The following is a 14,688-nucleotide window of genomic DNA, read 5'->3' as shown; positions in this document are numbered from 1 at the left end:
ATCATTATTAGTGGCCCCAGTGCCTAAGGCAGTCCTGCTAGGAGATGTCCCAGGCCCACCCTGAGGGGCGGCTCTGCCTTCCAGGGTCCAGCAGTGCCAGGGAGGGCGTGGGGAGCACCCTGAACCACCGTGGGACGTGCGTGTCCGGGGCTGGGAGGTCGAGGCTGTACAAACTCCGCGTGCCATCCCGTACATGAGATGGTACTAGAGCGCCCTTGCTGGTACCTGCTTCATCAGGCATGCAGCTATTGCACTGTCTGAACGAGTCACACAAAAACTGCAAGAATTCACACATAGAACTAATACCTACACTTCCCCGTTCCCATGCCTCTTTAATCTTCTTTAACTATAAGTGCAACCCACGTCCATTGCAGAATACCCCGTTCACTCTTGAGCACAGCCACACACTCCTCTTCACAGATTTCTCACTCTAGGCCAGAGGGTCTCACAGGGCGACTTGGCCCCCAGGGGATATTTGGCCTTCTCTGGCAACATCTTTGGCTGTCACGCTGGCACCTGACCGAATAGTTGAGGGGTGGGGTGCAGCTGGCTCTAGCAAGTAGAGGCCGGGACGCTGCTGCACCTCCTATACATCCTACAATGAGCAGGACGGCGCAGTCCCCGAGAATGTCAGGTGCTGAGGCAGAGCCGTCACCCCAGCCCCCGGCGCCTGCGGCCCTGCCCTGCCTGGGCCACAGTGAGCAAGGGACCCGCGGTGCCTGGGAGACAGCTCTGGGAAAACGCCAACTACCGTCCTTAGAATTTAAGATAGATCCAAGGTGACCTCAGACAATCCTTGGAACACACTTTTTCACAGACAAGACATAAAAGTAACAACACTAGACTCAGCCACTCTGGCGCCGGCCCTCTGTCTCCAGCGACCAGCTGGCAGGAGCATGTCAGGGAGGCCTTGGCGCAGGCCAGCCCGGTGTGGGGGCGGGGCGGCCCGTTCACCGTGATGGGGCTCCTGCTGGCCTGGAAGGCTGTTCCAGGGCAGACCCACATACGGACCCTTCTCCAAGGAAATGCCCTCCAAAGGTGGCCCAGCCTCTACGTGTGGGTACATGCGGCGTGGCGTGTACATGTGTGTACACATGCTGGCCCTGGGTGGGGCAGTGTGCTGTGTGCAGGGGTCAGGGCATGTTTATGTGTGTCATGTGTGTACATGCCTGTGGTGTGCCAGGGTGTGTGTCTATGTGTGAACATGTGTATACATGTGTTTGTGGTACGGGCGCGCATTTTTGTGTGTCCTGGGATGTGAGTGTCTCTGTGTGTACATGCACCTGTGCTGGGGACAGTGAGCCTTGAGCCTGGGGCACAAGGCAGCATGGCGGTCCTGGTGGGGGTGGCCCAGGCGGGGTCCCCTCCTAACCCTGGCGCCCCGGGCAGGCCTGGTCGTGGAAGGAGAACGTGCTGGAGTCAGGGACGTCGGGGCGCTACACAGTGGAGACGGTCAGCACGGAGGAGGGCGTCATCTCCACCCTGACCATCAGCAACATCGTGCGGGCCGACTTCCAGACCATCTACAACTGCACCGCCTGGAACAGCTTCGGCTCTGACACGGAGATCATCCGGCTCAAGGAGCAAGGTGGGGGCTGGGGACGCCCCAGGCCAGGCCTTCCGGGGCTCTGAGGGGGCAACGCGCCTAGTGAAGGCTGCAAGTGGGGCGGGCCCCGAGGACAGGTCCCTGTGCTCCTGTCACTGGCCACGAAGCGGCAGGCCTCATGGCCTGGGGCAGGTCCCTGGAAGCAGCCCCCTCGTCCCAGCGCCCCTGGAGGCCAGGGGGCGCTAGCGAGCACCAGGAAGCGGAAAGAATCAGAAAGCTGCTCCAGGAGCGGGCCCTTTGCTGGACGTTTCAGGGAAGAGGGCGGCCTTCTTGAGCCAGGGCAGCGACATCATGAGCTGCCACCGCCTTCTGAAGGCCCTGGCCTGCCTACGCTCAGCATTTCCCGGGGGGGCCCTGGTCTGATGCCATGGTGCCCTCAGGGTGTGTAATTGCTGGGCGGGACACCGGGGTGCCCTAGGATGGACCTCCTGGGAACGTGGCAAAGGCAGTTAACACAACAAGCCAGTCCAGACACCCAAAAGTCCCCCAGAGGCACCCAAGCTGAGCTAAAGGGAAGTGACCAAGTGGCCCCCACCACCTGGGGTGGGGGGATGCTCAGACCCTCTGCAGTTCCCACAGGACAAGTGAGACACATGGACCAAGAAGCCTGCTCTAGGCAGAGGGGCTGAGTGCGGGAGGAAGGGGAGGGGGAGGAGGAGGAGGAGGAGGGCAGGGGAGGGCTCACCCCACTGTAACCCCGGGTGCAGACTGCCCAGTTCCTGGTCGTGACCTCCAGTCTCTAGGCAAATGTCTCACCTAGACCGGAGGGCGGGGAGCCTGGCAGGGTGCACAGAGCGGGGTCCAGAGAAGCTGGGGCCCTTGGCAGCACAGGGGTCCTGACATGGGCCGCAGGGTTCTCCGGGGGCCCAGCCCTGGCGCTCTCCGGCCCCTCCGAAATGAAGGCCCCCGCAGGTCACACAGTGTCTCCCGACACCTCTTCCCTAATAGGTGCTGCTTCGCATAACGCTTTGCACATAACTTGCATAACATCATCCACACATCACCCCCAACCTCCGGTCCCCTGCTGCTACCCTCCCTGTCTTCCCCTCGGTGCCCCCCGCCATGCTCTCCTCTCAGCCTTCTCACCGCCTCCCAGACCCACCCCCCAGCCTCGACCTCTCTCTCTGGCCCCTGGCCCCTGGCCCCTCTAAATCTCTCTGAGTTCAGTCGGGACAGCCTGGATCTGTCGGGCAGCCCTGAAGACGTGATTGAGGAGGGAGCCCCTCACCCCAGACCCCAGCAGGGGGCGGCCCCTCCACCCCCCTCCCACCCCGCCCTGGCCAGCCAGGCCCTGGCTGTGGACGCTTGCTTTATTTCCAAACAGGTTCAGAAATGAAGTCGGGAGCCGGGCTGGAAGCAGGTACGGAAGGAGACATGAGAACTCCCTGGGTGGGGGGGGAGGAAGGGACTGCAGGGCTAGTGGGGGAGGGGACTCCCGAGGGGGAAGGGAGGCCTGTGCAGGCCACTAACTTCTCTGCCCTCCCCCGCCGAGGGTTCAGTGCAGTCAGAGCCCCAGGGAGAGGGCTTCCCAGCCCCCGGGGGAGGACCCCCCGTCTGTCTCCTACCTCGCTGCCACGAAAGCCTACAGGCTCCTTGCAGCCAGGGACCGGGCTCCTGTCCCCCTGCTATGTTCCTCTGTCCCTTCCCTTCCAAGCCCTGGCCCCTCCCCTCCGGGGCAGCTCCCCTCAGCCTGGCCTCCCTCTATTTCCTCCTGACTCTTCCAGCTTCTCCACATCCTCACCAGCTTGGCGATGGCTTCCTGGGCCGGGGCCTCGAGCCCCTGCTGTGGCCTGCATAATCAATCCATGCCAATCCATGCTTTTTCATGGCTGCCTCCTCCCCCACACACCCCACCCCCACCCCCGCCCCCCACCCCCGCTCCTGCGGTTCCCCAGGCACTGCCAGCCCACTGCCAGCTGGGGCTGCGGGCAGCGCCTCCCTCCCTGGGCACCTGGCAGCGGAGCGGTCCTCAGGGTCTTGGGGTTGAGCTGCTCTGTCTTGGGCCCCACAGGAGATGTGGCCCCCGCCCCCCAAGCAGAAACGCAGACAACAGAATCGGGTCATTGCAAGAGAATCGGGTCCCTTCCACAGGGTGACCGAGGGCACACGGAAGATGGCGGCCCTCGGCCCTTGTTCCCCCGAGGCTGGCCCGGAAGCAGCTAGGGCCGGCCAGCGCCTCCCGCAAGCTTCAGCGGGGCACAGGCAGGCTCTCGGAAATGGCAGTGACCAGCCTCCTGCTGTGCTGTCCCCAAGGCCCCGCGGAGCCCCTCCCGGGGCTGCGGACAGCATCTCCTGCCTTCTTCCACCTCGCGTGTGCCTGGTCACGCTTGCCCAGAGGTCCCTGGCCCCTGACTGGCTGACTCCTCACACCCGGCCCGCCCCCTTGGACCGAGACGAGGCTGAACCGGTGGGCAGCGCCTCTGTCCAGTCCCTCCCTTGCCAGGGGACCTCTGGGGGTGCTCTGACCAGAAGAGGACAGCTGGCATGGGGGACATGGGCCAGACCTGGGGAAGCCGGCAGGCCAGAGAGGAATGCCCAGGGGTCCCGGGTCACCGTCAGACCCTCTCCTGCCCCCGCCCACCTGCTCCTGATAAGATGGCGCCTCCCAGCTGTCAACATCTTTAGGGACGTGTGGAGCCACAGGAGGCGAGACACAGAGAAGCGCTTCCTCGGTTCTCTGGTTTTACGGTGAGACCCCGAGGGAGGGAGGCCCGGAGAGGCCACGGGACCCCCCATGGTCATCTGAGCTCAGCTGAGGCAAGACCAAGTTACTCCAAGGAAACTTACTAGGAACCTGAGAAGAACTGAAATCAAACCCAAATCTATAAAGTTCAAAAGCCTAGAGTCAATGAGCTTCCAAAGCAGTTTTCCTTCCCCGATGGGATTAACGCTGGAGACAGAATCACCTGTCTGTCAAAGCGGGGCCACTGAGTCAAGGGCCTTCTCTCCTGGCTGTTGGGACCAACGCAGGCGCCTCCGTTTTTGATCCCTGGACAGTTGCTACACCATCTGCTCCCCGCCTCCTCCCCGGCCACTCTCACGGTGTCCCGGCCACCGGTAGGCAGGCCCTGGGCTGGGAGGCAGGTACCCGCAGAGCCGCCCACACCGTCATCCCGCAGGCTCCTTCTCAGTCCAGGAGGAGGGGACCCGCCGCCGCCTCCCTGCAGTGTCTCCAGGAGCCAGGGTTGCAGTTCTCTTCTTCTCCCTAAGAAAACAACCACAAGAGGCTGACCCACAGCCCAAGACAAATACCCAGATGTCATCCACTTTGAGGAATGGGGCGCGGGCGGGCAAGGGAGGTGGCAGGCGGGCAGGTGCTCCAGCTCCCTTTACAGCCCTCCTTCCCACTGACAAACAGGAGCCGGGGCGAGCGGGGCGGGTGCCAGGCTCAGCTCAAGGTCATTGCCTCATTCACCCCCCAACACCCCATAGCACAGCCTGGGATAGGCCCTGCCACCTTCCCATTTGGCAGATAAGAGAGGTAAAGTAAGCCGCTCGGAAGTGCTGGAGCCTGCGCTACGCAGGGCTGGGCAGGATCACAGTGGGCAGTGGGATAAGAGGGGGCCTAGATGTGCCCGGACTCTGCTGAAGCTGTGTGTCCCTGTCCAGGTCACTTAGCTTCTCTGGACCTCAGTGTTTCCATCTGTAAGTGAGAGCCGTGGGCGCAGTGGGCCCTGCGGCCTCCGTCCCACTGCATTCGCAAGTTCTATTCCCAGTGGACTATCCAAGCCCCATGTGCTCAGCCCCCGAGTGCGGCCACAGAGAGGCCAGGGCCGTCCGGGAGGGCACCCCCACCCCGGCCCGACGTCGCCCTCCCCATCCCCATCCCCATCCCCACGGGGCCTGGGCAGGCACGGGCCACAGGCACTCAGCGGGAAGGAGGCTCTGCGTGGCCGCAGCTCCGGGCCCCTCGAGAGAGTCTGCCCGGACGCCCAGAGTCCTGGCCGGGGAGAGGAAGGAGCGGAAAGAGGAAGGCTTGGGAGGGGCGGCGGTGCAAGGAAAGGGGGGGATCTTTCCTTGAAGAGGACAGAGCTGTGACCCTGCTCCCCTGGCCCCTAAGTCCTGGGCCTCCAGCACCTACAGCAGCTGATACCCAGTGGGCCCCAAGAACTGTAAAAGCTGGCTGCCCACATCCAGCCTCCTGCACCTGGGAAAGGGAGGAGAAGGAAAACACAAACGGAACAGACGAGGGCAGTGGCTGCAGTCATTTTGCAAGGAAAAGCCAGGACTTCTGACTCCCCAGCCACTGCCTGATGGACTATTCCTGGTGGAATGCCCAAGAGAGGTGTATCACGCCCAGCCTGGCTGCTCATTGCCCATGCCCCGTCCTGCCCCCCAACCCCTCCTGTGTCTGCCTGCCTCCCTTCCCACCACCGCCACTCCAGTGTCTTCCTCCCACCCTCTCCGCACCCGGTGTCCCACCTACGCCGATCCCGTGCCTGCCCAGCACCCCCCAGAGGCTTCCCAGAAGGGCCTGTGCGCAGGGCTCTGGCCCCAGCTTGGCAGGAGGCTGCACCCGCGGGAACGGGGGAAGGCCCTGGGGGAGAGTGGGTCCTCGGCTCCCTTGTCAGCTGTGCCTGCTTCTCTCCCACAGAGTCTGTGCCGATGGCCGTCATCATCGGGGTGGCCGTAGGAGCCGGCGTGGCCTTCCTCGTCCTTATGGCAACCATCGTGGCCTTCTGCTGTGCCCGCTCCCAGAGAAGTACGGGAGGGAGCCCCGGGATCTCAGGGAGGGGGACAGAGAAAAAGGCCAGGCTTAGGCTGCCCCGGAGAGCAAGTAAGCGGGAGTGCAGTGAGCAGGGGTCCTGGCAGTGCTGTGACCTACGGGCCGGGATGGGGTCGGATGCATCTGTCTGTGCGCTGCTTGGCGGGCTTCTGGCACACGGGGCGCTCAGCCGAGGGGGAACTGGCCTGAACACAGCCTCATCCGGCAGGGCGGTCAGCCAGCACTTCGGACTGAACACCTGTGGCTGTATAGAACTCCACAGAAATCTCAGGGGGCGTGTCCATCCTTCCCCTCAAAGACCAGCGAGTCCAACCAGAAAAGCAGGTCGTGCACCCATGAAAAACAAAAAATACATTCAAGGAATCACTTTGTGCAGACTTTTACAGCTCTTTCGTCATTAGCAATAAAACCTTAGTGTTTATGAGCTCCTGAAGATTGCATGCGTCTAGAGTTCCCATCCTGGGCATGGTGCTGACAGGATGTGGGGGGTGGACCCATGCAGACGTGTGAAATGGACAGCGGAGTGGGGGTGAGAACAACGGAGGCGCAGTCCTCCGGCCCCACTCCCTCTACGCATGAGCTTGGGTGGGTGGCCACTGCCCCCCGCCTCAGCTTCCTCATGCGTCATAGTAAGGGGTGGGAGGACGTGACTTCTGAGACCTCACACAGCTCTAACATTCTGTGCTGTGAGCATAAGGCAGCAGAGGAATAATCAGGAAGCCTCCCCCTGCCCCATGGGGCAGCCTCACTGTGGACGGAGGCTGGGCGTCCCCCTTACGCCTGCTCCGCTCCAAGCTAAGTGGCCTTGACTCCCCCGGCAGTGTGGCCTCAGGGCTGCCCTCACCACCCTTTCCGTGGCAACTCTAGGGAGCAGATCTTAGCCAGAATTTTCTAACAGCTCTCCAACTATAACTGGCCACCTCCTCGAAACATTGTCAAGTCTCCGTCATGGAGGCGTTGATACAGGGGCTGCTCCCCCCGCCCCCCGCCCCCCGCCACGCCAGGAAGGTTTCTGCTTTAGGTGGGAAGTTGACCGCTAAGGTCCTTTCCAACCGTCAGACTTGTGAGTCTCTGCATGGAGAGATCAGAGCCTGGTAGGGTAGGTCAGAGAGGATTTCTAGGAGGAAGGGAAGATTTAGTGACGTGGCAGGTCCTAGCTCTGTAAGGGGGGCAAAGGGCTGAGAACAACCTCTCAAGCCATGGGAGTGACAGGAGCAGGATGAGATGCACGTAACCGAGGGCCCGCAGAGACAACTGAGGTCTTCACAGCCCTCAGAGCGTCCGGACAGCTGTACCGTAGGCAGGAGGGAGGCGGTGAGGCCGCTGAGTTCAGGGGCCGGAGGGTAAACTCTGGGGGTGACTGGGGTGGTGGGCGCTCTGCAGCTCAGACCCTAGTCCTTGAGGGTGCAGGCTGAATTTGTCATCTACATGTTCCTCTTCTGTGTCCAGATCTCAAAGGTGTTGTGTCAGCGAAGAACGATATCCGCGTGGAGATCGTCCACAAGGAGCCTGCCTCTGGCCGGGAGGCGGAGGAACACCCCACCATTAAGCAGCTGATGGTGAGGACGCTGTCTTCCCCCACCCCACCCCACCCTCTGGGCCCTGAGGGTCCTGGCTGGAAGCCTCCCAGAGCCCTAGGTGCTCCCTGGCAGCAGAGCATCAGTCAAGACAGCCCCTCCCCCATCACGGGCCAGGCCCCTGCTCTCAGCCAGCAAAGAGTCACTGTGTGTCCGCTATAGTGCACTAGGTGTTCTAGAGACTCGAAGACATCTACATGCAGTCCCAGCTTTCAGAGAACCTGACCTTCCGGTAGGGAGAGAAGACATGCATCAAGAGCCATACTATTACACCTACACCCATAGATACTGCGTATATTCAGTACATATCCCATGTCCCAATACCACCCACCCCCCAAAAAAGTTTGCAAGAGTCATAGGTTCCTCTCCTGGAACTGACTCACTTACTGTAAACAGATCATAAATTCCCCTGCTCTTGCAACCGGCTGTGCAAACAGACACCTGAAACACTGCTAGAAAACTCCAGCAGTGATACATGGAGGGGGAAAGGCCATGGGCCGCCCGTGCCTCAGCCTCCTCCTCCGGGAAAGGGGCTGGAAGGAAGAGCACGCAGGCCACGCAGAGGGCGAGCCGGTCAACCCCGGCAGCCTGTGCGCACAGTGAGCTCCCCAGACACTCGAGCTGTCTGTGTTGCTCACAGACCCCCATGTCCTCGTCTGTCCCAGAGGCGCTCAGTCCCTGATGGACGCTCACCACGGCTTATTGCATTAAGCTGACTTTTCCCAGTTGCTCTTTTTCTAGCCAACTGATGTTTCAGGTGTTGTCGATTCTGCTTCAAAAAATTCCTCAAGTGGGCGCCCTTGCCTGTGCTCCCCTGTTAGGCTGCTACCTCAGGGCTCGCCGTGGCTCCCTGGGCAGTCCCAGCAGCCTCCTCGGTGGTCTCGCCGTTCTGTTTTCCCACCACTTTACTCAGTGCCCTCCTCTAGCGCCTCACAAAAAGGGTCCTTCTGTTACCAGACAAAGACTTGCCCCAAGCAGGTCTGCCTCAAGCCAGCCTGTAGTGTGTGGACTCTTGACTTCCTACAGGAAAGATTTCACAAGATGAGCCCAGGTGATTTTGAGAGGACGTGTATCAAAACTGGGGATGGTAAAACAAAGGAAGGATGTAGGGTAGAAGAAGCAACAGGAGAGAGCCCAGGCAGGGCTCTGCTTTGGCTCCCCAGAGACGTTGTAGGAAGGAGTGAGCCGAGGTGGGGCTGCTGTCAGCTCACCGGAGAGCCAGAGAAAAGCGGGCCTTAGAGGGGGTCGGGGGTGAGCCCAGGGCAAGCTGTCGTTGCCTGCTGCTCCCCTGGCTGCAAGTCTCATGGGGGCCCTTAGAGTTTAGAAGGAAGCAAAAAGCTCATGTCCAAGAAGGGCATGCCAGAGAGAGCCCGTACTGATATCCTTTGTCTTGAGGGTTAACGTTCTTCTGTGGGCAAGAATCTTAGGGGAGGGTTCCAGCAGAATATTCATCGGCTTTCTAGGTGCATTTTTAATATGCTGATGCATCAAAATGAACGCACAGGGGAGTTTGGGGTTACTCTTTGGTCTGCTTTACTGTTTTACTTTTATCTTGGGTCTGTCTGGCTCTAATCAGGTTTTTGTTCTTTGTTTCCCTGACTTCATCCGTCCTTGGGTTTGGCTGGCACAAATGGCATTAATTGGGTCTCTGTCCTCTATCTCCCTGACCAGGGTGATTTAAACTATGTATTCTAGTTTATGTATACTAGGTCAGGGAAGAGAGGTATAAACTATTTGCTCTCAGTTGTCCTTGATTAGGGAAAACGAGGTCTTGCAACACGATAGCTGGCTGTGAGTTGTTCAAATTGTTTGCCCATGTTTAATTATCTTGCCTCAGTCTCCACATTCCACTGGCCCAGGAATTTTCCTAGCTTCTTACTCTCCGGCCTCACTTCTAAAACACAGATCTGACCCTATGACTACACATATTCCCCGGTAGCCCCCCATGCCTGCTGGATAAAGTCCACGGCCACGCATGTCAGCTGGCTCTTCACCACGAGGCACCCACTGCCCTTCCAGCTTCACTTTCCCGCCAAATGCCTGGGGCCCTGCAGATGCCCCAAAGACTGCAATTCCTGGCCTTCAGGGCTTCTAGGCCTCAGAGGCTTTGCGCAGGCGATTCCCTCTGCCTGTCAAATTTGTCCGTTGAATTTCATGCTCTCCTATAAGAATCAGCTCAAATGCCACCTCCTCCATAATTTTCCATACTCTTCCCAAACACTGCATGTTTCTCCCTGAGAGAGCATTGCTCAAATTACTTGTCAGCCTCCCCAGTTACCCCAGAATTCCTCAGGGCGAAGGCCATGTTCTTAAATCTATGTGAGTGTATTTCCCCAGGGCTAACCTAAGGCCCGCGACAGTGGATCACTTCATCTTCCCAGGATGGAGACCGCAGCCTAGAACTGAACGGAACGAGCCTCAGTGTAGATGAGTTTCAACAAGTCTGTGTGGCTGTGCCCAGCCTGTCCTTTGTTCCAAATGGGACCCTGAATTCCTTCCCACGGGCACATTCTGGTTGCCTCGGTCCGTCTCCACAACCCCCAGTCCAAACCCTCAGGAAAGGGGGGTCGCTTAGTAGTCAGTTAAGAGAGGGCTGGGGGGAGGGTAACTCTGGCAGAGGGACCAGCTGAGGGCTCTGGGGCTAAGACTGTCATTCCCCCGCTGCCTTTGACCCCGGGCCCCCTACAGCCCCACATGGAGGAGAGACGGGCTTAGAAGTTGAAGCTGGTGAAAAAGACCTGCAACCCAGATAGACCCAGAGCACTTACTGGGAAATGACAAAAGTCGTCTTAGTGAGGAGGAACAGGGGGCAAGTACTTTGGCTGATTCCATGGGGCTCCAGGAGAGCGAGTCGCAAGGGACAAGAATTGTCACAGCTCAGAGAGCGGGTGGGAATCTGGCCTGGATCGTGTCCTGTGCGGAGATGGCACAGGGGAAGTCGCTACATGCCGCGGGACAGCCCCGCTGGGATTGTTCAGGTTAATGAATAGGCCCATTGTGTGCTGAGTGTGCTTCATCTTTCACCTCAGTTTAATTATCATCCTAATGCTCAGAAATTAGGAGCTACGCCCCTTGGTTCATCCACTGCAACTTCTGTGGATGCCCTATGGTTCGTCGATCAGGCAGCACACTAGGCACTAGGAAATCAAAAAATTAATTTTTTAAGAAAATTAAATATTCCATCCTAAAAGGATTTTGATCAATGACTGCAATACTCAAGGCACTGTGCCAGGTGTGCTGGGGACCCAAGGAGAAACAAGAAGTGATCCTTCTCTTGAGCTCTGTGGTATCTGTTAAAGAAGAAAACTTTGAGGACCTCTAAGTCATTGCTGTGTGGCCCAGGGTCACCGCGACTCGCTGTGATTCCTTCCTAACCCTTCATTAAGCCTGGCCCTGGATGATACGCTGCCCTGCCAGGGCCCACCCTGTGCCCAGCGGTCAAGGTTCTGCAATTATTTATCTACAGATCCATCGCCCTTTGGGAACGGCTGTCTCTTAATGTGCATATGCCCGGCCCTTAGCGCAGTGCGGTGCCTGACCTGAAATTCAATAAATCAGGGGTCCCCAACCTCTGGACCGCGGACCGGTATTGGTCTGGGCCTGTTAGGAACCGGGCCGCACAGCAGGAGGTGAGCTTGAGGGTGACGTGCTCGCGTCATCTCAAAACTACCCTCCCCCCAACCCCTGTCCATGGAAAAAATTGTCTTCCATGAAACCGGTCCCTGGTGCCAAAAATGTTGGCGACCACTGCAGTAAATGCTTGGTGAGTTGAATTGAATCAGCCCAGCAGGAGCTCTATGGGTGGTTCCCTAGCCTGAGAGAAGTAAGTTCGATCTCAGAGACCTGCCTCTCACCCACCCACCCCCCCTCCCCATCTCGCTCTGTCTCTCAGGACAGAGGCCCAGGAGCAAGCCGGGTCTAATCGCTCTCCCTGCCTCCTGCGGGCCAGGCAGTGGGAGAGCGGGGAGGGGAGGTAGAGACGGCAAGCTTCTCTCAAGCTTCTCTCAAGCTGGCCTCTCCGACTTTTCCTTGGGAGGCGTGAGCGTTTCGCCCGTCTCCTGCCCGCTGAGCAGCCGTTCTCCGGTTGCAGATGGACCGGGGTGAATTCCAACAAGACTCCGTCCTCAAGCAGCTGGAGGTCCTCAAAGAAGAGGAGAAGGAGTTTCAGAACCTGAAGGTAGGCGCAGCCACGCGCTGCAGGCCCCGGCATGGTTCTGGTCTTCAGCTCAGATGGCCCGAGCCCTGTGTCCAGACAAACAGCAGCAGCAAATAGAAGAGAAAGGCCAGAGGTCGCTTTGGGGGCTGGTGCCTATCCTCTCCCTGAGGTGGGAGCCTCCCCGGCCAACGCACCTGCTGTCTCGCCCCACACCAAGAAGGCAGCAGAGCTAAGGCCAAGCTCCCATGGGCTCCTCTCCCGCAGCCTTTTCACAGATACACTTGAAAACTAAGTATCCGTGTCCTGCACAAAAACAACAAAACACAGTCCAGTTCTCAAATGACCTTGCATTGTGCTGACATAACTAAACACCCAGGGGGAGTCCCCGGCTTCCCTCCCTCTGGCACCCTCCCCTCCCAGCTGTCACCTGAATACCTGGCGCCCTCCCTTCGTGGCGTCCCCACCAGGGTGGCCCTTCCAGCCTGCCCCCGCACCCAGTCCTCCACTGCTGTCCCCTCCTCCTGTCTCTCCTCATCCCTGCCTGTGTCAGGTAGGACAGGCTCCACATGGAAAGTTCAGTGCAGTCCCTGCCCCACCTGCTGACGCTGCGCTTGCTCTTGTCTCCTGCCCCAAGGACCCCACCAATGGCTACTACAGTGTCAACACCTTCAAGGAGCACCACTCCACCCCCACCATCTCGCTGTCCAGCTGTCAGCCGGACCTGCGTCCCACCGGCAAGCAGCGGGTGCCCACGGGCATGTCCTTCACCAACATCTACAGCACCCTGAGCGGCCAGGGCCGTCTCTATGACTACGGCCAGAGGTTTGTGCTGGGCATGGGCAGCTCGTCCATCGAGCTCTGCGAGCGCGAGTTCCAGAGGGGCTCCCTCAGCGACAGCAGCTCCTTCCTGGACACGCAGTGTGACAGCAGCGTCAGCAGCAGCGGCAAGCAGGACGGCTACGTGCAGTTCGACAAGGCCAGCAAGGCCTCTGCCTCCTCTTCCCACCACTCCCAGTCCTCTTCCCAGAACTCCGACCCCAGCCGACCCCTGCAGCGGCGGATGCAGACTCACGTCTGAGAATCCCCGACCGCCGGCAGGGAGGCAGGGGACTGGGGCCACGGCACGTCCTGGCTCTCCAGACAACATGGGTACTTTGCAGAGGGCCCCAGAACCGGCAGCCTCCAGGACAGCCCGAGTGCCTCGGCCACCGCCCTCCTCCGAAGCCCTGATCAAGCACAAATCTGGGCCCCCAGCTGCAGTGGGGAGAGGCGCGGGGTGGGGAAGTGTCAGAGGATGCAGCCGAGTGCACTGCGCTCCACGCTGGACGCTTGGGTCCCCAGCCCCTTCCTGGTGGCCCCTCCCCACCTGCCCCTCGTCCAGGAACTAGAGGCAGCTCTAACACTGCTTTAATGAAACTGCCGCTCACTCTCCAGTCTCCCCATGAGTTCTGCCCCGGCTGCCCATAAGCTGCGCCCCTGTGCCTGTGCTCCCTTGCTGCTCCAGGGAGAAGAGGTGAAGCGCCTCCTCAACACTGAGCTGCCCGAGTGACCCCAGCGCCCTCTGCTGCTCAGAGCCAGAGACGGGCCCCCCCTGACACTGAGCTGCCCCAGAGACCCCAGCGCCCTCTGTTGCTCAGAGCCAGAAATGGCCCTGGCCGCAAGACCGTCTCTCACCACACCGGCTGGGAGCCAACCCCCAAATTGTTTGGTGTTTCGTGTCCATACTCTTGCAGTTCTGTCCTTGGACTGATGCCTCTGAACTCTGTGGTGGGCCTGGCCCAGTCAGAGACTGGTGTTCTGGGAGGGGGAAGGAGGGGTGGAGGGAAAGTGTGTGCACTGGGGGAACACCTGACCCGGCACGCCCCGCCCCCTCGCCAGGCTGTGAGCCCCAGAGCCGTCCCCCCCACCCCTGCTTTGCTTACTCCCCTCTCCTCTACAGCACATCAGAGTTAATATAAGGAGTGTGAGAGCTTCTCTGGCCATCAGGGAGAGGGTTTCCTGGCAGATGTAGGTTTGAGGGGGCTAGAGGCCAGGTCTTTAGGATGATGAGACTCGCTTTCTCAGCTGATGACTTTCCAGGGGCCTAGATTCACACCAAGAACAGCGGCCCTGTCTTTAGCAAGACTCCACCGGCAAGAGAGAAAGTATATCAACACCTTATCCCTCCTACTCCCCACCCGAGAATAAATGTTAGGGTTGTTACTCCAACAAGTTCGTTCTTTCCTTTCGTTCCTGGAGAGCTACAGGGAGAGCCCAGGAGCTTTGGGGACCCAAGGTTCTTTGCCCCCTGTGATTCCGTTTGCCTAGGTCATCAAGGCAGCTGATGGCTCTGGTTGGGGTGGCTCTGGCACCTACCAGCAGACTCCACTCCTTGTGGATGTGCCCCTCCCACAGGGGTGCGAAAGCAGGACCCACCAACCACCCGGCTCGTGCCATAGAGATCTCAGAAGCAGAGTGTCATCGCGGGCGCGGGGCGGGGCGGTCCTTCAAGGTCTTTCTCTTGGCAACATTCCGCAAGGGAAGTTCCCTCCTTTGGGGGTTCGGGGAGGGAGGCCGTCTTCAAAGAACCTATAGCACCACAACCTGTAACTCTCTAAGACTCAGATAATGTTCCAAGAGTGGC

The 14,688-nt window shown here is 59.6% G+C and overlaps 1 protein-coding gene across 1 annotated transcript in view; it reads left to right on the top strand.

The window, feature by feature from the left end:
* KIRREL3 (kirre like nephrin family adhesion molecule 3) overlaps positions 1-13,198 on the top strand; it is a 506,536-nt gene extending 493,338 nt beyond the window's left edge. The window contains exons 12-17 of the mRNA XM_054579443.1: positions 1,390-1,588; positions 2,931-2,966; positions 6,201-6,308; positions 7,782-7,891; positions 12,000-12,086; positions 12,700-13,198. Of these exons, the coding sequence (XP_054435418.1) occupies positions 1,390-1,588; positions 2,931-2,966; positions 6,201-6,308; positions 7,782-7,891; positions 12,000-12,086; positions 12,700-13,143 (984 nt within the window). The 3' untranslated portion in view covers positions 13,144-13,198. The remainder of the gene's footprint in view (positions 1-1,389; positions 1,589-2,930; positions 2,967-6,200; positions 6,309-7,781; positions 7,892-11,999; positions 12,087-12,699) is intronic.
* Positions 13,199-14,688: the final 1,490 nt, after the last annotated feature.

This window comes from Pteronotus mesoamericanus, unplaced genomic scaffold, assembly GCF_021234165.1.
Source record: "Pteronotus mesoamericanus isolate MK-2021 breed Mesoamerican mustached bat unplaced genomic scaffold, CSHL_Meso_final contig_53, whole genome shotgun sequence".
NCBI classification, from domain to species: domain Eukaryota; kingdom Metazoa; phylum Chordata; class Mammalia; order Chiroptera; family Mormoopidae; genus Pteronotus; species Pteronotus mesoamericanus.
The sequence above is the reverse complement of the archived record's forward strand: the minus strand, read 5'-3'. Positions and strand labels throughout refer to the sequence as shown.